We start from the raw sequence: 25,000 nt of genomic DNA on the forward strand, positions 1-25,000 counted from the left end.
TCATCCCTTTGGCTTTCATCTGGACAACCTGCTGCCGGAGGCTTTCAGTCACTTTAGAATGGCCCACCATCTTGCAGAGTCAGTGAAACTGAAAGTTAGGCTGCCAGTTAAACAGGGGTTGACAGATAATCGGTGAAATTAGCACCAGGTGCCAGATTAACACCAATAACTGGGAGGTATCTGAAAGTGTTCTCTAATTTTGATCAGTGTGTTTTCTGCAAAATAATGTTTTTTGTTGAAATGCCTTAGTTATTTTGTGGAAAAGGTGTTCTGGTAGCATGGTATAGACGGGACAAAAACTCCTTCAACTGTTGAGCAGTGAAGATGACGTTATTTCAGAATTGTTCAATTATTTATAAATTGTTCTCTAATTTTGATCGCCAGTGTATATATACACACATATATATATATATATATATATATATATATATATATATATATATATATATATATATATATACATATACATATATATATATATATACATATACATATACATATATATATATATATACATATACATATACATATATATATATATACATATACATATATATATATATATATATATATATATATATACATACATACATACATACATACATACACACACACACACACACACACACACACACACACACACACACACACACACACATATACAAATAGACATTATGCTAGAGAATCATTCAAACACAAATATCACTTCAGGGCTAGTGTTTGAATGATTCTTTAGCATAATGTCTAAAATCATGACAAAACAGGTGATTTTGTACACATTTTAAGGCTGAACAGCATAATTTATTTGGTTCTAGAATTTTTCCCTGAAACTAAGCAATCAGTCCAAATGTGATGTGAGTTTTGTAGCAATTCATGAATATGAAGTTGATGAAAGAAACAAAATGTCGTTTTAGGCAACCAAACTAGTTCAGGCTTTATTTTAGCTCGCTCGGGGTCATTCATTTATCATCTAATAGGTGGAAGCGTTGAAATGCTTCCTGAGGGTTTTCCTGAGAGCAGCTCATTCAGTTGTGTGCATTTTCACGTTCTACAGTGTGGTTTCTAGGCCAAAAAGTCATTTTTACTTTAACCCACCATTCCTCTGCTTCACAGACCTGCTCCGAAATCTCATTTTTCATCTTCATGAATTTTAGCCCGGTCTTATTGACAGGACCTAATGGAACGTGAAAAGTCACTCTGGTTGCCTTGTCAAGAAATACGCAGCTTCTGGAAAATAGAGTTTAAAAGTTGAGCAGGCGATTTAGAAGTGTGCGCTCAAGCGTTTTGGCCCACCTTGAATGGATCACGCTGAAGCTCTCATGGGAGCTTTAATGAGCATTTAAACACCTTCACATGAAACTTTTCATGCTTTTGTTTTGTGCCACGACCAAGAATGACAATTTGAAAAATGGTTTGATCAAATTAGGAAGCTGAAACCATTAATCCATTCTAGCCTGTGAGGTATTTTCAGCCCAGAGAGCAGGTTATGTGACATAACCGGGTAAGTTTAAGGAAATGTAACCAGTTATTCTTTCAGTATATGCAGCCCCAGCAACTGAAGATAACTCAGATTTCACCTCTGACCTATTTAGGTGTGTGTGTGTGTGTGTCTGTTTTTTCATATATGTACTTAAATGCTACTTTTAAATAAAATTAGTTTGTACTGTGATTTGTTGCGGCAGCACAGTGGCTCTGTGGTTAGCACTGTCGCCTCACAGCAAGAAGGTCGCTGATTCGAGTCCCGGCTGGGCCATTTGACATTTCTGTGTGGATTTTGCATGTTCTTCCTGTGTTGGTGTGGGTTTCCTCCAGGTGCATCGGTTTCCCCCACAGTCCAAAAGCATGTGCTATAGGTGAATTGAATAAACTAAATTGGCCATAGAGAATGAGATGTGGGAGTCTATGGGTGTTTCCTAGTACTGGGTTGCAGCTGGAAGAGTAGCCGCTGTGTAAAACCTATGCTGGATAAGTTGGTGTTTCCTTCCGCATTCCCTGATGAATAAAGAGACTAAGCCGAAGAAAAATGAATGCATGATTGAATCAATGTCAGTTATTTATTTTTTTATCTCACAAGGTGTATTTGCATTATTTTTTTGGTAAAAAGACACTTCATATTAAACGTATCGCTTACAAAATTTTTGTATATATGTGACAAACTCCACCAACCATTAAATATATACTGTATATACACCACAGAATGATTTTTGTTCAATTAATCTTTCATTTAATGTATAATAAGAATCTAACAAACAAGCACTATAAAAAATTGGTTGTTTTAACCCAACATTAGGTCAAATATGGACAAACCCAACAGGTGGGTTGAAAAATTAATTTAAATTTAATTTTAAAAATTAACCCAATGTTGGGTTAATGCAACAAAGCATTTTAGAGTGTAACATTATTGTTCACAATATTAATTAGATAAAACTAAAAATAATATATTGGTCACATTATTTAATGTGCAATTCATGCTGTTAACAACCAATAACTAAGAGGTTTAGATCAATAAATTATTTGCTTGTTAATAGTTACTATGGTAGTTGTAGTTGGGTTTAAATATTGGGTATTATTAGGGCTGAAAATAAGATCATACTATATAAATGCTAATAAACAGTTAATATCCTAATGATGGTGAAAAAAAGTGTTAACCAACAATTTAAGATTAAGATTAAAAACTACCAATAGGGGGTGATGATCACTAAGAATATAACTCTCCATGAAACAAGACGACAATGATAACAGAGGTCTGACATGCTGCTTTTTGGGATTTTTCATGGTGAATTTGAATTATGTTGAGAATGTATTGTGTGCTCATGCTTAACACTCTGGGTTTACTGAACTTACGCTCAAGAGTAGTTCTGGAACTGACATAACTCAAGTAACTTTAGTATTTCAAGACTTTACGGTAATCAACAAAGGGTTCAATGTTTATCAAATTGAAAGTTTGCTTAATATTTAATATTGCCTGGTTCTGTTTTCAATTATGACAAATTGTTATCTGACTTTTATTATTCACCTAATAATATTTAAAGTCAGCGGCACGGTGGCTCAGTTATTAGCACTGTTGCTATTAGCAAAAGGTTGCTTATTCGAGTCCCTGCTGGGCCAGTTAGCATTTTTGTGTATAGTTAGCATGTTCTCCCCGTGTTGGCGTGGGTTTCCTCTGGGTGCTCCAGTTTACCCCACAGTCTAAAGACATGCACTATAGCTGAATTGGGTAGGCTAAATTAGCAATAGTGTATAAGTGTGTGTGTGTTGAGGCTGGAGGGAGACTGGGTCGAGGCTGGAAGGACGTCCGCTGCGTAAAACATATGTCGGAATAGTTGGCGGTTCATTCCGCTGTGGCGATCCCTGATAAATAAGGGACAAAGCCAAATAATAATGAATGAACGAACAATCCTTAAAGTGAATCTACATTATATAAAGCATCATAAAGATGACTTAACTAGAACACTGAAATGTGTAAGAAACTGTGTGCTTATTTTAGCTGTGTTGAAGGATCCACAGCAGAGCAATAGTCACAAATGACTCCAACAAGTTCAAACACAATCCTTCCCTATTTGAAATAAGAAACATTGATTTGTCTGATCCGCTTTCGCTGCAGACTATCTGTGAATACTAATTACTCAATGTGGACCTCAACATTTCTGTTTGTGATTTTCCAGGGTCTTAAACTATAACGAAAGTGACTTTCAGCGAGGTTGGAGTCTATAAAAGAGTTTTATAGGGCATTTTAAGGGCACAATCTGTTGAGTGTCTTAAACAACCCATATTGGCAAACCATATTGCATGTCAGCCAAGCCCATAGGAATTAAATTGGTTGTAGTTTGCTCTTTTGTAGCCCAAGAGACATAATGGAGTTCTTAATGGTTTAATTGCAGTACACCAACAGATGTTTTCCTTAAAACCTTTACTTGAGAGTAAAAATAGACGGATGGAGCAATTCTTGATTTATGTGAAACAATTTGGTGAGATTCTGTTCAGTTTGACTTTATAACAGATTTGTGACTTTTAGATTGTGGACTGATGAATGATAGACTAATGAATGGAAAGAATGAAAGAAGGAAGTGAAAAGAAAGAAAGAAAGAAAGAAAGAAAGAAAGAAAGAAAGAAGGAAGTGAAAAGAAAGAAAGAAAAAAAGAAGGAAGTGAAAAGAAAGAAAGAAAAAAAGAAGGAAGTGAAAAGAAAGAAAGAAAGAAAGAAAGAAAGAAAGAAAGAAAGAAAGAAAGAAAGAAAGAAAGAAAGAAAGAAAGAAAGAAAGAAAGAAAGAAAGAAAGAAAGAAAGAGAAAAGACGGTTGGATGTTTGGATGGAATGGCAGATAAAATGGCATATAAAATGATTAATGGAAGTAGGAAGGAAGGAAGGAAATAATGATGGATGGACAAATGAATGAACAGATTGAATAAAAGACATATAGAACAATGAATTTAAGGATGGATGTAAGGATAGATGGAATGATGGATAGACAGATGGATGGATGAATGAACAGATAGAATTATAGATATATAGAACGATGGATAGATGTATAAATAAACAAATGGAATGATAGATATATAGATGGATAGATGGATAAATGAACAAATGGAATATATATATATATATATATATATATATATATATATATATATATATATATATATATACATACATACATACATACATATATATATACACATACATACATATATATATATATATATATATATATATATATATATATATATATACACATACATATATATATACACACACACATATACACACATATATACATACCCGTGTGTGTGTTATCATCCTTTCATTATCACACACGGTATGTATTTTACCTTCTTTCTTTTGCGTTAATATGGTTTAATTATCATTTGTTTCCAATAACATTGCTTTAATGGGAGATTTATGTGTAGTTAACTGGTGATCTGGGACAAATTACTGTGCATATGTTTTGTTAAATAAAAAGTATAGTAGTATGACATTTAAAATGTGTGCCTAAGAAATAATTGATTGTTTATGTTTGGTGTGGTCAGAGATAAATTTGGAAATCCTTCATTTTGAGCTCTGAAAATTATGTGAAATAAAAAAAAAAATATATATATATATATATATATATATATATATATATATATATATATATATATATATATTTATGGATGGATGGATGGATGAACGAACGAACAAATGGAATGATTGGTATTTAGATGGATGATGGATGGACGGATGGATAGATAAGCAAACAAATGGAATGATAGATATTAAGATGGATGATGGATGGATGGATGGATGGATGGATGGATGGATGGATGGATGGATGGATGGATGGATGGATGGATGGATGGATGGATGGATGGATGGATGGATGGATGGATGGATGGATGGATGGATGGATGAACAAATGGAATGATTGGTATTTAAATCAATGATGGATGGACGGATGGATAGATAAACAAACAAATGGAATGATAGATATTAAGATGGATGATTGATGGATGGATGGATGGATAAACAGATGGATTGATAGATATATGGAACAATAGATGGATGATGGATAAAAAGATGACATGACAGATTTAGACAGATGGATGAATGGATACATGACCAGATGGAATGATAGATATATAGAACAATGGATGGATGGATGGATGGATGGATGGATGGATAGATAGATGAATGGAGGTAAGAAGTGATGGATGAACAATGTCTGACAACAAAATACAAACAGAAATACAGACAGACAAAATATCTAAGTACTTTAACTGTACAGTGACAGAGAAAACAATCACTGGATGGATAATGCAATGAAAAGAGAGCTTCATTTGGTGTGATATTTAAGTGCCCCCATTAAAACAAATCAGCCAACTGACATAACGTCTAATGAGCACATTGTGGCACCTGCTCATATTCCAGCAGAGTTCAAACCTCCACCTCGACCCCAAAAGCTGACTCCATTTTAATTTGAAATATTCAAAAAGCAACCTAAGTGCCATAGACGGATTGAAAAAGCTGGGCTGGAACATCTGAAAAGCTGGAGATGAGATCCATATTGCCTTTGTGTACTGATAAACCAATATTTAGATTTATATGTCATATGTTGATGTTGATGAACATACGTGTTCAAAATTAAAAATGTATATATATTTACAAAAGGTCACTGTTAGATAAACAACTGTATGCAGTCTCTGAGGGATTATTAAGCCTCTGTCAATGGAAAAATTGAGATCTGTCAGAGGAAGCAGAGGAGTGAGCAGCGAGTTCAATGACAGTTATTACATTCCCTAGCATTACTGTTATTAGAACTCTAATCAGAGGTGTATGACAGAGAGGTTTATTTTGTGACCTAATCATTCGGCTGATCGGAGTCATTTTAGAGGTAGAAAAAGAAAAAGGTATTAGATTTGAAGCAACCCATGTATGTACAGTTGAAGTCTGAATTATTAGCCCCCCTCTATATTTCCCCCCCAATTTCTTTTTAACATAAATAGGATTTTTTTTCAACACATTTACAATCATAATAGTTTTAATAACTGATTTTTTTTATCTTTGCCATGATGACAGTAAATAATAGTGGTTATTTTTCAAGATACTCATATTCAGGCTCAGGCCAGAATCACTGTAGTATGCCAGATTAACAATCAGACCACCAGGAAATGCTGGTGCTCCCTATGGCCCCTGCCGTCAATCCACTTTTACACCAAAACGAGGCACACATTCAGAAAGCATACACATTTACCTCTAACAAGTAGACAAACACTTTTTTTGATGTCATCTTGACTTCAAAACTTTACACTCAACAAACTTAATCACCGATGAAAGCTCTTCTGGCAACTTCTGTCAATCCACTTCTAGGGTGGCGCAGTGGGTAACACGAGTGGGGTCTCTCCACACCTCCACCAGTGTGCAGCATCCACTTGGATGATCCAACGGGAGCCACAGGACAATGGTGCCAGTGACCTCACCACATACCATTTATAGGTAGAGTGGAGAGACAGTGATATAGAGCCAATTCACTTGAGGGGATGATTGGGAGGCCATGATAGGTAAGGGCCAATGGAGGGGATTTGGCTAGGACCCCCAGTTTTGAATAACCACAGAGAGTCAGGACCTTGGATGAGAAGACGGATGAGATGTTAAACTGGATGAGACGTAAAATGTTAAAATCAACTACTATTGAAAGCTCTTCTTCCGGCAACTTCCGTCAATCCACTTTTACACTGAAATGCAAAACTGAGGCACACATTCAGAGAGCACACACATTTACTGGTTAACATTTCCTTTATGGAAGTAAACAAACCCTGTTTTTTGATGTCATCTTGACTTTGAAACCATGTTTACCAAAATTGTCGCATTCCCGCCAAAACTTCACACTCAGGAAACCTCATTAAATACCATTGAAAACTCTTCTTTTGGCAACTTCCGCCTATCCACTTTTACACTGAAATGCAAAAATGAGCATGTTCATAAAGCACACACATTTACCTGTAAACATTCCTATTATGGAAGTAAACTCTGTTTTGATTTCATCTTGACTTTGATACCATCTTTAACAAAATTGTTGTGTTCCCGCCAAAACTTCACACTCAGCAAACTTCATCAATTACCATTAAAAGCTCTTCATCCAGCAACTTCCGTCAATCCACTTTTACACTGAAATGCAAAACTGAGGCACACATTCAGAGATCACACACATTTACTGGTAAACAAACCCTGTTTTTTGATGTCATCTTGACTTCGAGACCATGTTTACCAAAATTGTAGCATTCCCGCCAAAACTTCACACTCAGGAAACCTCATTAAACACCATTGAAAACTCTTCTTCCGGCAACTTCCGTCAATCCACTTTTACACTGAAATGCAAAACTGAGGCACACATTCAGAGAGCACACACATTTACTGGTTAACATTTCCTTTATGGAAGTAAACAAACCCTGTTTTTTGATGTCATCTTGACTTCGAGACCATGTTTACCAAAATTGTCGCATTCCCGCCAAAACTTCACACTCAGGAAACCTCATTAAATACCATTGAAAACTCTTCTTCTGGCAACTTCCGCCTATCCACTTTTACACTGAAATGCAAAAATGAGCATGTTCATAAAGCACACACATTTACCTGTAAACATTCCTATTATGGAAGTAAACTGTGTTTTGATTTCATCTTGACTTTGAAACCATCTTTACCAAAATTGTTGTGTTCCCGCCAAAACTTCACACTCAGCAAACTTCATCAATTACCATTGAAAGCTCTTCATCCAGTAACTTCCGTCAATCCACTTTTACACCGAAAAGAGGTGCTCAGCACTATTATCTTACTGGAGGAGTCTGGAGAGACACAGACAGCATAATTCAGCCTTTTTTTCAGGCTGTGAAGTAGCTGTTTTGTTAACCAGGTAAATGAGGGAACAGAGGGAGGACAGCAGTGTATGAGAGACACTGAGGCTCTCTGTCAAACGAGATGATGGCAGTGTCGTCTGAAGCACACGTAAGTGGCCGAAAGTTTCATAAGTGCAATCACTCGCCATTTCAGCTCCACAGCAGGACAGACGGCTCAACACTCCCGCTACATTTAGCCTTGTCTTGGCCTGAATCTTTCTGCTCAATTTCTCTGAACGAGACCCCCTGAGAGAGACTGGGAGAGATTGCTTGAAACACGTCACACTCGGACACACACACACATACATACATGGAGACACACACACATATATAGGGGTGTTTCTGCAACTATTGGCACTTTTGGCCTTGTGGACTTTCAGAAAATAAGCTATCTTGAAAGTATGTGACTTTTTCTTAAAACTCTTTTCACACTTTCTCCAGTTTCATTTGTCCAGTGTCAAAGTCCAGCATGCATGGGTCCATCACTGGAGAATTCTGACATTTTTCTGCTACTGTACTTTACTTTCCACTAGTTTGTTTTAGAATGAAGGTCACACTGGTTTTTTCGCCCGATAGACTTCCATTCATACGCATGTCAATGTAACTGGAAACGCAAGCTGGAGCGTCAAGTTTCACAGTTTGATGTGGTGCAAAGTTCAAGCTTGGTGAACTCTGACCTGTGAAATCACATCACGTGACAGTGTGAGAGCGATCGAAGATCAAATCATGACCTCTGTATAAAAATGTAAAATATGGACCAATCGCTGGGGCATTAGGGTGGCGCAGTGGGTAACATGAGTGGGGTCTCTCCACACCTCCACCAGTGTGCAGCATCCACTTGGATGATCCAACGGCAGCCACAGGACAATGGTGCCAGTGACCTCACCACAGACCATTTATATGTAGAGTGTAGAGACCGTGATATAGTGTCAATTCATTTGAGGGGATGATTGGGAGGCTATGATAGGTAAGGGCCAATGAAGGGTATTTGGCTAGGACACCCGGTTTTGAATAACCACAGGGAGTCAGGACCTTGGATGAGAAGACGGATGAGCTGTTAAACCGGATGAGACGTAAAATGAGACGTAAAATGTTAAAATCAACTACTATTGAAAGCTCTTCTTCCGGCAACTTCCGTCAATCCACTTTTACACTGAAATGCAAAACTGAGGCACACATTCAGAGAGCACACACATTTAAGTAACACGCCTCATAGTAAGGTCGCTGTTTCAAGCCTCAGCTGGGTCAGTTGGCATTTCTGTGTGGAGTTTGCATGTTCTCCCTGTGTTCGCATGGGTTTCCTCTGAGTGCTCCGGTTTCCCCCACAGTCCAGAGACATGCACTATAGGTGAATTAGGTAAGCTAAATTGTGCATAGGGTATGTGCGTCAATGAATGTGTGTGGATGTTTCCCAGTGATGGGTTGCAGCTGGAAGGGCATCCGCTGTGTAAAACTTGCTGGATAAGTGGGCAGTTCATTCTGCTGTGGCGACCCCAGATTAATAAAGGGACTAAGACGAAAAGAAAATGAATGAATGACCAATTGCCCTTTTTTTTAAATACTTAACCATCTTGTATAATCCTGCCTCTTTTCGCAGTCTGGCAGAATTTCGCAAGCTCAACGTCACTCACTATTCAGTTCTCTTCACTATTATGTGCCAAGAGAAAATGTTAATTAAATGACTCTAATAATGTCTAATCTTCAAGAAGAGCCCACAGTCAGCTCATTTGTTATGTTCTCTGGCTGACTTGAGATCGCTTTGCTTCTGTCTCCTGCTATCCTGATCCATTCGTGCAGTTTCATCTTCCCAAGATCTCTTTTGATCAGACTCATTATCAGATTTACACGTGATTTAAAAAATGAAATGCGTGACTGCCTCTTTGCCATTTTGAAAATACAGATATTATCTAGGCAGGCCACTATGCCATTATTTATTTTTGTTGGTCACTGCGCGCAAAATTATCACCAACCAATAAGAGGGATTGTAAAAATAAGAAAGCCGATTGGCTGAAAATATTGATGAGGGCCAATAGGTTAACGTGACTTTTGCTTTAACTTCTGTGTGGTGACTACCGTCGCATGTGTGTGTGTGTGTGTGTGTGTGTGCGCGTACTATCCACACAGCCTTCTCTGTCTCTCGCTCTCTCTCTCACACACACACGTAGGTGTTCACACATGCAAAAGTTAATGCCGGATCTTTTAAAATAAATACTGTAATGCAAAACACGAATATCTGACATTTTCTGGAACAGGATCCGACAAGATCAGGCTCAAATTAAGCACTGGTTGCAGACCTTGTAGACCATCTTGTAGCCTCACTGCTATATTACCATTAAGATTGACTAACACATTTGACAAAAAGCTTCATTTAAACATCTCAATAGAAGCTTTAAATGTAAATATGACGTGACGATATGACGTCTTATATGAGAACTACTATTGTGGATCTAGTATAGAATTCTGGTGGTTCCAGTGTTAAAGCAGCATACAGGAACAAAAACAAAACCGTTTGTTAACCCAAGACGACTCGTACTGTAACTTGAAGAGACATGTAGATCTGCATATAGAGTGTAGTCCATGTCTGAGATGTCAAAACAAACTCAGGCTGTGGTTCAAACGTAACTTGTAAAAGCATAAACTGTAAGCACATGTTTGAGGACACTTCATAGGAGCACAACAATAATTGCTCCCCTTGAGACGGAGGAAAATGTCCTCATTCCTGCAGCCTTTGGCCACCGCAGTATTTATAGCGTTTCTCTCTCTTTGTTAAAGCTGTCAAGATCCAGCGCCCAGCCACAAAAGAAAGAAAGATGATTATATATATATATATATATATATATATATGACATGACTGCTTTTTCTGAACCCTGTGTTACGTTTGAGGGTTTTATTCTCATGCGAAAGATGTATAATTCAAGGTTTCTGCTTCACGCGTGTCCGCAGAGAGCACTTGTTGATGAGTGCTGCATTGTTTATGTGATCTGTGCTCCTGTCACTTCATCTCCAGCGGCTGCGGGTTTAAGTGAAGCGCTTAGATACACATTTATCACTACTATCCAGGTTAGTGGAGTTTAATCCACAGTCCCCATACATTGTCAGATGACAGACTGAGGTAATGCTTTAGATTACAGCTCACAAAATAATGAGTGAACCAAATTTACTGCATTTTTTTATATTAGTCAATTTATAAGGTATATACACTGTAAAAATGTTTTTACAAAAAGTTAGGTTCCACACAATTGATTTGTGATGGGACAACATGACAAATTAAGTTAGCTTATTAATTTTTACAAATGTACTGTAAGTGGATTGAACATAAAACATTTAAGTTGACGCAAAAAAAATCAAGAACGTTGTTGTTTTGGCTCATTTTAAATTAGTTACAAAAAGTTTAAAAAAAATGTTGTGTTGTTGTGTACAACTGTACTGTATGAACAATTAGTGATGACAGCATATGTTTTTAAATCATTGTAACTTATTAAACTAAGTTAATATTGTTCTAACTTAATTTTACAAGTTACACAAGCTGTTTTAAGTCAGTTTAACATAATATAAGTTCAATGGACTCATAAGGTTAATTTGATTTAGCTTACAATTTTAAGGCCACCAAGATTTTTTACAGTGTGAAGGCAAAATTAGCCCTGCTCATACTGTTTTAATTATTTCGTAAGTGATGTTTAACTGAACATGTTTCACAGTATTTCCTGTAGTATATTTTTCTTCTGGAGAAAATCTTATTTCTGACTTGCTTCATTAAGCTAGTTAAGCCTTTAAGCTGAATACTATCCTGCAAAATAGCTAGTGCAACATTATGTACTGTCATCATGGCAAAGTTATTAAATCTGTTATGTTTAAAAAAATCTTTCCATTAAACAATTTTTTTTTTAACATTGCAATTTTACAGGGTGGCTCAGTGGTTAGCACTCCCAGCAAAAAGGTCAGTTGGCATTTCTGTGTGGAGTGCGTATTCTCCCCGTGTGGGTTTCCTCCACACTGAAAAAAGTGTTGCATGCAAAACTGTAGCAAACTATTTATTTGTGTTGAATTTAAACAAACAAATTAAATTGAGCAATGTTCAACTTAATTTGTTTGTTTAAATTCAGCCCAAATAAATTGTTTAGAACCACTTAACGTAAAAAAAACTGAGTACATCCAAGGAATCATCTTTGAATAAATTTTTTTCAGTGCAGGTTCATTCTGCTGTGGTAACCCCTGATAAATAAGTTTTGTCAGTTTAGTGGCAAAATTCATATGAGTTATGTTGTACAAAACTGTATGATTTTCAAAAGGAGGCGTGGCACCCAACCCCACCCCCCTAATCGTCATTGGGAATAAGTAAATTGTACAAAACTGTATGAATAAGATCGTACAAATTCATATGGATTAGCCACTAAATCAATCAGTAACGAATTGCCATGAGTGTTGGATCCTCCAACGTGAATCAACTTCCTGATAAAACAGTGTATCATATCTTCACACAGACTAGGTGTCTGTTATGTGAACCCATCTGTGTGTGTCTTTTTTTATTTTTTCTTTCTTTCTTTTTCCAATTTTTATTCTTATTTATTTATTTATTTATTTATTTATTTCTCTGGAAATAAGCACAGAGAAGGAATCTTTCTTTCTTTTTTTCTGTCAATCTCTGTTCAGCCAATCTCTGAGTCTAGCAGGAGCACTTTTAGATAAGCAACAATTATTTTATTATATTAGACCGTTATTATCTTGCTCAAAAATGACCAAAGTATAACTAGTGCTAGTTCTGTGTCCTCGTCACCGTCTATACCCTCAGTGAATATTCCCTATATTAGTACACTTGAAGGACTGAAAATTCGATCCCTCAGAACACAGGAAAGGATAGCATTTTGTTTGTGCTTTGCTGGTTGATAAATCATTCAGATGGATTAAAATTTCAATTTCTTTGGTCAGACCCTGTGATAGTTATTTTATGTCTAATTCTGTAAATACATACTAAACACTACTTTGAGACATCGTTCACAGCTAAAGAATGTTGAATAACAATTTTGTGGCGAAAAATGATTTTTGTGCTAATATAAGAGCAGTTAAAACGATGTGAACACGACAGGGGGGTTTAACATCATTTGGGAAATATTTGAACAAGAAAAACGAAATCACAGGAGGGCGAATAATTGTGACTTCAACTGTATATTATACAGTTTCTACCCTATTTTTAACAGTAAATTTCTGGCAACCACAGCTGCCATTTTTTTAATCATCCTTTTTACAGTTTTTCTTTACAGTGTAAAGCTTAACTGTTATAACAAAACATTTACGCTGTAAATTGGGTTTACATGTAAATCGCAGGCTGCAATCTGAAATGTTACCCAGACTCAAACCCTCAGTTGTTTTTCCCTCACATGAAGCGTTCTCCAGTATGGGCATGAGTGGTTGTGCTGGATCGGCTCCATATGATATATTCCCCGGTGGCCTGATTTCCAGTGCGCTACATGTGCATGGAACTGCTCTGGTTGGCTCTGATCCGCCCACTCAGTACCATTAGATAAAGTGTTTCAGCTGCTCAGCGTGGAAGAAACACCCCGCCTGCTCACTCCAAAGATCTCTTCAAGGTTTCGTTAAATAGCATTTTCCTCGCTCAGGGGAGGCAGACACCGAAAACACTGGCGATGAGAAGAGGACATGTGTGTGTTAGTTCATCTATAGGTGACTATTTAGGGATTGTTTTGAGAATATACGGTAGGGAAGTTTGGTGGGTTAAGGATTATTTTTTCTGTTTTCCCTTTATCTCAAAAAGATCTGGAATAATTATTTCTAAAACTATAAACTACTGTATGATAATGAATGAAGGAATGAATATACACTCACCAGCCACTTTATTAGGTACATCTTACTAGTACCTGGTTGTAGTACAAAAGTGTGGCAAGAAAATATCCCCCTACACCATTGCACCCCCCACCACCACCAACCTATACTGCTGATACAAGGCAGGATGGATCCATGCTTTCATGTTGTTGACGCCAAATTCTGACCCTACCATCTGAATGTGGGAGCAGAAATCGAGACTCAGGCAACGTTTCTCCAATCTTCTATTATGCAATTTTGGTGAGTCTGTTAATTGTAGCCTAAGTTTCCTGTTGTTAGCTGACAGGAGTGGCACCCGGTGTGGTCCTCTGCTGCTGTAGCCCATTGGATTGGATGTGTTATGCATTCAGAGATGCTCCTCTGCAGACCTCAAATGTAACGAATGGTTTTTGAGTTACTGTCAGCTCAAACCAGTCTAGCCATTCTCCTCTGACCTCTGGCAGCAACAAGGCATTTACGCCAACAGAACTTCTGCTCAATGGATATTTTCTCTTTTTCGGACCATTCTCTGTAAACCCTAGAGATGGTTGAAAATACCAGTATCAGCAACTTCTGAAATACTCAAACCAGCCCATCTAGCACCAACCACCATACAATGTTCAAAGTCACTTAAATCACCTTTCTTCCCCATTCTGATGCTCGGTTTGAACTGCAGCAGATCAACTTGACCTTGTCTACATGCCTAAATGCATTGAGTTGCTGCCATGTAATTGGCAGATTAGAAATTTGCATTAACGAGCAGTTGGACAGGTGTACCTAATAAAGTGGCCAGTAAGTGTATATACATGTAAACCATGTAAAACTTGGCTGCAATTATCTTACTACCCACTGTGCCACGGTGACGCCCTAAATTATTATTATTATTATTATTATAAACTCGATTATAAAGAACTGAAAGAGCTGGTTTGAATTGATTCTTTGCAAGCTCACATTATTATTAGCAAAGCTCAAATTTCCTGTAACTTCACCCACATTATCTATACACATTTGCGCCAAAAAAGCATCAGCCAGATGCAGAAATGTAATGTGGATTAAATCGACTTTGCTTGCGTGGTGTGCATAACTTCACATAATTCAGTTATAAACCACATCTCTTCTAATGCGTCTAATGTATAGTTATGAGTTTGGCTTGTTCACACACTCACATTGAGGAGATGTTAATGTGTGAAGGATTGTGTATGCTGTGAAGAAACTCACTGTGAAGAAACTCAAAGGCAAAATCCCATGAAAATGTTTGGCAGACAATTAAAGCTTAACAAAAACGTGGGAACAATACACACTGTAAAAAATATCCGTAAGTTAGCAATTTTTCATATTTTGTGATTCATGTTTTATTTTTCCTCTTTATTTATGCTGTTGGATTGCATTATTGGACCTTGATCTTTCTTATAACAACTTTCATCCAGGAAAAAGTTTGAAAAAATGACTTTTATTAGGATTTTAATCAGTTGTTTTCTGAGATGGAGGGCAGGAAGTGATTCTTCTACATAGGAATCACAATCAGATCACACAAATGTTTGTGTTTTGTGTATAATTGTTTAAATCAGCCAAAATGATAAATACCCAACAGCTTATATAGACTCCAAAAGATTTTGCCCATAAAGGGGGAAAAGTTCAAGAAACCGGCTGAAAAACAGAAGAATTGACGGCATGTAATAAACATTCATTTAATACATCCATGTGTACAAACTTTTTTTAACGCAATGATTCATTTGAGGCGTCATGGTAGCGCAGTGGTAGCGCACGGTAGCACGATCGCCTCACAGCAAGAAGGTCGCTAGATCAAGCCCCAGCTGGGTCAGTTGGCTTTTCTGTGTGGAGTTTGCATGTTCTGCCCGTGTTGGCGTGGGTTTCCTCCGGGTGCTCCGATTTCCCCCACAAGTCCAAAAACGTGTGCTATAGGTGAACTGGGTAAGCTAAATTGTCCATAGTGTATGTGTGTGAATCAGTGTGTATGGATGTTTCCCAGTGATGGGCTGCAGCTGGAAGGGCATCCGCTGCATAAACATATGCTGGATAAGTTGGCGGTTCATTCCGCTGTGGCGACCACAGATTAATAAAGGGACTAAGCCATAAAGAAGAATGAATTAATGAATGATTCATTTGACAACACTAATAATGGTTATATACAGGCCTATGTGTATTATATATTAATGTGTTATTTAAAAATCAGATACAAACACTACCACACGTATACAAAATTCATACACACACACACACATATATATATATATATATATATATATATATATATATATATATATATATATATATATATATATATATATATATATATATATGGCAACATATATTAGTTGAAGTCAGAATTATAAGCCCCCCTGAATTATTAGCCCTCCTGTTTATTTTTTTCCCCCAATTTCTGTTTTATGGAGGGAAAATTTTCAACACATTTCTAAACATAATAGTTTTAATAACTCATTTCTAGTAACTGATTTATTTTATCTTAGTCATGATGACAGTGAATAATATTTGACTAGATATTTGTCAAGACACTTCTAGCTTATAGTGACATTTAAAGGCTTAACTAGGTTAATTAGGTTAACTAGGCAGGTTAGGGTAATAAGGCAAGTTATTGTATAACGATGGTTTGTCGAAATAAAAATGAGCTTAAAGGGACTGATAATTTTGACCTTATTTATGTCAAAATAATAAAAAATTGCTTTTATTCTAACGAAAATAAAACAAATAAGACTTTCTCCAGAATAAAAAATATTATCAGGCATACTGTGAAAATTTCCTTGCTCTGTTAAACTTCATTCGGGAAATATTTTAAAAAAGAAAAAAAATTCTAAGGGGGCTATAATTCTGACTTTAACTATATATATATATACATATATATATATATGATAAAATAATAATGTAGACTATGGATCCACACTTTTGTATGCTATCATTTGTTTCCTGTATATGTCTGGAAGATATAACGTTTTCCACATGGAAAAAAAACTATAGTATATGTTTTTGAACGACACTATAGTAAAGTGTATAATGTATAGTACAGCTGTTTGCTAATGAATGCTACAGAATACTGGTGAACTGATAAACGATAATAAATAACGTTAGTGTAAACTGTGGTGCATTGCAATGGTGTATAATTAGAGCCTATTGGATAATTTGTGGACGTCACGGTGGCGCAGTGGGTAGCATGATTGCTTCACGCCTCGGCTGGGTCAGTTGGCATTTCTGTGTGGAGTTTACATGTTCTCTCCGTGTTCGCATGGAATTCCTCCGGGTGCTCCAGCTTCCCCCACAGTCCAAAAACATGTGGTATAGGTGAATTCGGTGTCCGCTGCCTAAAACATGCTGGATAAGTTGGCAGTTCATTCCGCTGTGGCGACCCCAGATTAATAAAGGGATTAAGCCGAAAAGAAAATGAATGAATGAATGAAAAACTGTCTAATTTAAAGCCAAAACTGACCCATTTACATTCTTATAATAACATGTTATGCTTGTGTTCCATGTTTTACGCCGGAGAAACACTCGCTTATCTTTCAAATGCTTCACAAAAGCTCTTTCACGTTGACTTGTGCTGTTATGCAGACAGATTTCACATTGTAAAAAAATGATTAAAGCTGCTTTAACAACTAAAATGTCGTGCATTCTAACTCAACAGAAGTCGCAATCATCTTTTCCCATCAAACTTCTCTAAAGGGAGAAAAAAGAAATGCATTAAACCCATCCACACTGAATACACTCAGACTATTTCGCCAGTCCAGATAAAGTGCACCCATCAAAATAAACATTTACGAGCACATTTTGCAAGAAAGTGGCGGACGGTATTATTCTACAAAGTGCGCACTCCTTTTATCAATCTTTATTTTTTCCGTTGCAGGTTGTCCCGTGGCCATTAAGCGAGTTGGAAGTTCTAAACGCATGTCTCTGGCAGCAGAAGCCATGATGGCGATGGATTGTGACGTGACACAGGGACCATCTGTCTCTTCTGCTCACCCGCTCCACCTGCTCTCGCTCTCGCCCATCAAGCTTCCCTTTCTGATGGCTCCTCAAGCAGGTAGGAGAACAGCACAGAATGCTTTCATTAATGTCCTTGCTCTCATGGAAAAAATTCCCCAGCGGACCACTATTGTCCCAAAGGACCCTATAACTGCAGTTTTGGGAGAGTAACTAAAAGTAGTGACACTTCAGCTAATTACGCTGGCTGTTTTCAAAATAGTGAACATTTTCTAGTGGCATGACAATGTAAAACTTTGATTTTGTGGATCAATCAAGTGTGATATAGTGAATGTGTTATACAGAAAGACTTTAAAGTCCAAATGAACTGGAAGCTGTGACCTTTTTTTTTTTTAAATTGTGACGCAATTCCCAGAGAAATGGAATATTAAATGAGAAACGGGGGGCGTGGCTTTTTTTCTACTGCGAGCTGATTGGATGTAGTAAAGTATTGTGACAATTCCTAGAGAAACAGAATATTAAATGAGAAATCAGGGGGCGTGGCTTGTTTTTTCTACTGCGAGCTGATTGGATGATAAAGTAGGCATTTCATACAGAAAGATGAGTGACACTAATTACATTTTGGCGTAAAGGTTGTTTTCAAAATAGGGAAGACTTTCTAGTGACGTGACTGTAAAACTGTGGTTTTGTGGATCAATCAAGCATTATAGTGAATGTCTTATACAGAATGACTTTAAAGTCTGCATGAACTGAAAGCTGCAGCAGGTTTTTTTTTGTATTGTGATGCAGTTCCTAGAGAAACAGAAGATTAAATGAGAATATGGTGGGCGTGGCTTGTTTACTTCTACTGCGAGCTGATTGGACATAGTAAAGTATTGTAATGCAGTTCCTAAAGAAACGTAATATTAAATGAGAAAACAGTAGGCATGGCTTGTTTTTCTTCTACTGCGAGCTGATTGGATGTACTGTAGTAAAGTAGGCATTTCATACAGAAAGATGAGTGATACTTCAGCTTAATTACGTTTTGGCGTAAAGACTGTTTTCAAAATAGTGAAGACTTTTTAGTAACTTGACAATGTAAAACTGTGGTTTTGTGGATCAATCAAGCCTTTTAGTGAATGTCTTATACAGACTGACTTTAAAGTCAGCATGAGCTGCAGCAGGTTTTTCTTTTATTATTGTGATGCAGTTCCTAGAAAAACAGAATATTAAATGAAATAACAGTGGGCGTGGCTTGTTTACTACTACTGCGAGCTGATTGGACATCGTAAAGTATTGGGATATAGTTCCTAATGAAACAGAATATTAAATGAGAAAACAGTGGGCATGGCTTGTTTTTCTTCTACTGCAAGCTGATTGGATGTACTGTAGTAAAGTAGGCATTTCATTCAGAAAGATGAGGGATACTTCAGCTTAATTACGTTTTGGCTGTTTTCAAAGTAATGAACACTTTCTAGTGCGGTGACATGATACGATTGTGGTTTTGTAAATCAATCAAGCATTATACAGAATGACTTTAAAGTGCGCATGAACAGGAGGCTGCAACTGTTTTTTTTTTCGTATTGTGACATTTGTGAGAGAAACTAAATATTAAATGAGAAAATAGTGGATGTGGCTTGTTTACTTCTACTGCGAGCTGATTGTATGTAGTAAAGTTGGCATTTCATTCTGAAATATGACACTTTAGCTTAATTACGTTTCGGCGTAACGGCTATTTACAAAATAGTGAACACTTTCTAGTAACGTGATGTGATAAAACTGTGGTTTTGTGGATCAATCAAGCTTAGTGAATAGAAAGATGGAGAAAGGGGTTTGTGGAGAGTTATTACTACCTAACAGACTCCTCTTCCTCACCTTTTCTGTTTGTTGTCAAAACTGATAGTTGGGGGGTGTGGTTAAGTATGTTAGCTACACTCAATACCTCAAGCAGCTGTAATCTGAGAATTTAACCGAAAACCAACAGGAAGTGCATTTTCAGATTTCAATTTTAGACTACAAAGGGTAAACATTTTTTTTTTCAACTGTTTAGCACAATACTTGCAATCTGAGCTAATAAAATCAATACGGTTAATTTAGATTTTGTGTACTTTAAAGGTGCGGTATGTAGGATTGACACATTCGTTGAATTAGGTATTGCAGATCAGAGTAAAAATACGTTGACTTGACACAAATGCAGGTTACTTGATGATTGAGCCTTCCACTGTAAGCTGCTCAGCTAATGGTTCCGTTTGTAATATTTGTATTGTTTGCAAATGAAAAACCACTGCATGTGGATTTGTAAAACTCTGAATCTGCATCTCATTTTAGAGGATCTTCTGGGGGTTGGATTTTTGTCCGCGCATCGCATATACTGAGACAACCTTCATGACTATGAAATATGCCAGCTCTTTTTGACAAGGCAACCAGGGGTGCTGAAATATAACTGGGTAAACTAGTAGTGGGCAGGTTATAGAGACCAAAAGAAAGACAGTGACTCTAGCAGTGAACACACTTTTTCAAAAGAGAAGAATTGACTTTAGCATTGTTTTTCAGATAAACGAGTTCACTTTGCACGGTTTATAAATATCTGTGAGTGTATTATTGTATGTTTGTGCTTTAAAATATACATACAGCACCTTTAAAGTTGAGTAACTTGCATTTTATGCACAGTGTTTATATATATTTTTTGCTCACCCAAAGACAATATTTGAACAAGGGTACCATGTAATGAACCATTATGCATCTTTAAGCTAAATGCAATGAATTAGTGTTAAATTGATCAGTAAATGATTCAATGACTCACTCACAGGGATGCTTGTTCAATCACACCATAAATGAGGAAAAAATTAGATGATTGAAGGATTCAATGACTCAGGAACAGTTATATTGTTACTTAATCTCTTGTTTGTAAAAACTTAAGTTAATGATTCATTAGCTTGTTTAGTTCCTAAATTAATCATTTTTGTTTATCAATTGATTCAGTAGTATGTAAGGATAATTACTTGTTTCGTCCCTGATCAAAACAGTGTGTTTAAATAAATCACATGAGAAAATGAATCTTTTACTCTCATTTAGTTTCTAGCTAAATCAGTGTTGCTGACCAAATCGAACGAGTGAATGATTCAATGACTCATTTTTATGAACTCATTTGTATGAATGAATGATCTATTATTTAGAGCAGACCAAACTTTTTTTCTTAGTTTGTTTTTAACACTCTCTCCTCATCATTGTTTGCTTTTTTCTCCTCATCTGGCACAGGTTAAAACCAACCTGCTCTGTGTTGTTTTGCATGACCCACTTGGTGCGATTCTTGGGTTCATAATGAGGGTCTGCTTTCTCACAAAGCTTTCTGATGTCCTAATTGGTTAATTGTAATTGCAAATGCCTTTGGTTATGCAAATGTAACCGTTTTTAGTCCTGGCTTGTCAGAAATAGTCTGTGCATCGTTTTCCCCTTCACTTTAAACTCAGCAGGCATGAAAAGAAAGGTTTTACAGAGCATCTTGGTAAAGAAATGAGTTATCATGTTTGCGCACAGTGCTTTGATGCGGATTTATTCGATTTGAAAGGAAATTTGAGAGTTTTTATGCTTGTTGGTTTGGACTTCCCCAAACAATTACGAGAAATGTTGCTGCTTGAGCACGCATCGTCTTGCTGAGTGTGTTTTGGTGTTGTTTTTACCGTGACAGTCCCATTTCTCTTAAAGACGCAAAAGTAGGAGCTGAAGTGGACGTGTTTAAATCAAGGGTCAGTGCATAATGACCGAACCGAAAGGAAAGGTACGGCTGTTCATTTGGCGAAAAAGACAGAGCGTATCCTTTTTATTTTCTGTCTTTCCTTTCCCCTTTCCTCCATCTCTCATGCATATTGATTAACTGTTTCCTTCCTCTGTTGTTCGGCCCCTCTCGCGGCTACATTGCCTGAGGTGAAAAACCATGTGTGTGTGTTTCAGTAAGAGTGTGTACATGAGTCTCAGTGCAGATCTATATATTTTATGAGCAAATGTATGTATTTTTCACCTCCAGCCTTGTATGTGGGAGTGAGGGATGAATTCTCTGCTGTGAATCAATAGGAAATGTGGCTGCGGTTGTCAACACGGCCCATATGGATGACAGGAATCCTCCTCTGGAATTACTTCCTTTTAGCCTGGCCTCTAAAGCAACATTAAAGCAAACAGGCCAGCAAACCCCAAAGGGCTTTTAATTTAGCTCTATAACGATGTATATGCACGTTTGTCTGATGCCGTGAAACTGGATCATGTCTACATCATCTGCCCACTGTATCAGAGTCGACATTATAATTCTTTCTAATTGCGTTCTAATTCTTAATGTAGGAACGATTGCGATGTAATTTGTGTAAGGGACGATAATGGACTTCTATAGTTCTTTCCGGATACTGCGTTTAAAGAGGCTGTAACTTAATGCAAGACAGAGTTAGTAGACATTATTATTCATTAACACACTGTGCTGTTTATCAAGCTGCTAAATGTAATGCAGTACCATTAAAGAGTGTAATTTATTTCACAGTCATATCACATCTCAACAGTGTATCTACAGTGACAAAATTATCAGGATAAATAAATCTTTTTTATTTGATTTGTGAATATTTTTTAGTTTTTTTTGTCTGAAAGATTTAATATTCATTGACATATTTGGATGAGTGAATGATTCAGTGACTCATTAAGCCACTTGGGTCTTTACTGAAGTAATCACTGTGCTTGAAAGAACTGGATGAGCAATTGAGTCAGTGACTCACTTATAGTCACTTGCTTTTTTCTGAATGAATCAATCTGTTTGAATCAATTGTATGAGTAATTGATTTAATGGCATTAAAGAATGAATGAATCACTGTGTTGGAATGAATTGGATGAGTCTTTGATTCAGTGACTCACTTATAATGATTTGCTTTATTACTGAATGAATCACTGTGTTGGAATGAATTGGATGAGTAACTGATTCAATGACTCACCTAAAATCATGTGTTTTGTTATGAATGAATCACTGTGTTGGAATGAATTGGATGAGTAATTGATTCAATAACTCACCTAAAGTCATATATATTTTGTTACTAAATGAATCACTGTGTGGGAATGAATTGGATGAGCAATTGATTCAATGACTCATTATTAGACACTAGCTTTATTACTGAATGAATCTCTGTGTTTAAATTAATTGGATGAATAACTGATTCAATAACTCACTTAGAGTCACTTGCGTTTTTACTGAATGAATCAATGTGTTTGAATCAATAGTATGAGTAATTGATTTAATATTTAAGATGTTTCTTAGTAATTTGAATCCATGAATAATTAGACATTATTAAATACTGTGTACACATATGATATTCCTTTCTAGAAAGTGAATTTACACCAAGATTTTCCACTTCAATAATGCCACTAAAACAGGAATACTCCACATGTCGTAATTCGATTTCTGTTTAGTTTTATCATGACCTTAATCGGATTAAATTAATCAAAATGGCTGTTTACATGGTAGACTCTTAATTTTAGTATTGTCTAAATCATATTAAAATCAGATTATTGGTGTTCATGTAAACTCAGTGTTGTTGACTAATTGATTCAATGATGTATGGATAATTACTTGTCTCATTATTCTGCCCTTTAATGTTTTCTTCTGCATTAAGAGAATTTAAATCAAAAGTTCTAAGTAATTTGTCCTGTAAAAAGTGTTATTGAATTAGAAAGCAGTGGCTCTCTAATTGTTCTTTTAATGAACACTGCCATCTTGTGGCCAAATTGAGAAATATAGCAAGTAAAAGTGAATAGGAAAACAGAGTAGCCATTTTGTACAAGCTCTTGCAGTAAAAAGACCTACGTGCTGTGTCTCTGCTTACCGTTTGGTATTCTGCCCTTGATAAGGCATGATCTGTAAGTTCAATATGAATTAATTTGCCAATGCATATATTAGAGCTTTGTTTAACAACATTACAACCTTTTGTGTTACTGTGCGGTAGATTTGTTAGTAAAGTAACTGGAGCTAATCCTGTCTTCCCATGTGCTAGCCTATAGCATGCTAGTATGTAGTTTAGAAGCATATTATGTTTACATTGGTTGATGTTAGCACTTTTATTTGATTGTTGACAAGCAAAAGTAGGAATATACTCATATTCGTGTATGTACAAAGACACTGGATGTATATTCATGTTATTACTGTTTCTGTTACAGTTTTACAAGAAAAATAAGGAAGAACTATTACAAGTGGTACATCAGTAAAGCTTTGAAGAATGCTACACTGTCTCACGCGTGCTTACGGAAGCCATTTATGTTTATTGCTCTTCAGTGTTTGGGCTCTCAGTAGTGATTTTTAAACCACATTGAACTGAGCTAAACTGAACTAAACTTAAACACTGAAAACTGAACTTAAACACTAAAAACTGAACTACACTGTTCCAATTTACTATGACCTTTTATGTGAAGCTGCTTTGACACAATCTACATTGTAAAAGCGCTATACAAATAAAGGTGAATTGAATTGAATGTTTAGCTCGCTGCATAGGCTAAATAAGTACATTTAGCTGAGGGCAGAAGACTCGTTCCTGATCAAAACAGTGTCTTTGATTGAATCACATGTGAATATGAAGCTTTTACTTATATATTTCAAGAGTTCCCACTTAGATATGCTTGGCGTATAAAGCAGGTTTGGCATGCTGTCCCGGGAGAGAACCCTGAGCTCGGAGATATTTGAGCCCAGGGCTCCCGCCCGGTCGATAAGCATATCAGGAGATCCGAGATCAGGTAGGTCTCGAGAGCTCCCCCTTTAGAAAAGGGAGGAAAAGGAGGAGATGGGGTGGAAGGGGGGGATTCTTAAAAACGAAGATAAAAACAGTAGGGAGAAAATGATCCATTTATAGTAGACTAGGATCACTCTGA

At 36.6% G+C, this 25,000-nt stretch overlaps 1 protein-coding gene across 1 annotated transcript in view; it reads left to right on the forward strand.

The window, feature by feature from the left end:
* Positions 1 to 25,000, forward strand: part of tcerg1l (transcription elongation regulator 1 like) — a 182,222-nt gene that overhangs the window by 33,992 nt on the left and 123,230 nt on the right. Inside the window, 1 exon segment of the mRNA XM_056470142.1 lies at positions 18,057 to 18,233. Coding sequence (XP_056326117.1) covers positions 18,057 to 18,233 — 177 coding nt within the window.

The sequence above is a fragment of the Danio aesculapii genome, chromosome 12 (genome assembly GCF_903798145.1).
Source record: "Danio aesculapii chromosome 12, fDanAes4.1, whole genome shotgun sequence".
NCBI lineage: Eukaryota > Metazoa > Chordata > Actinopteri > Cypriniformes > Danionidae > Danio > Danio aesculapii.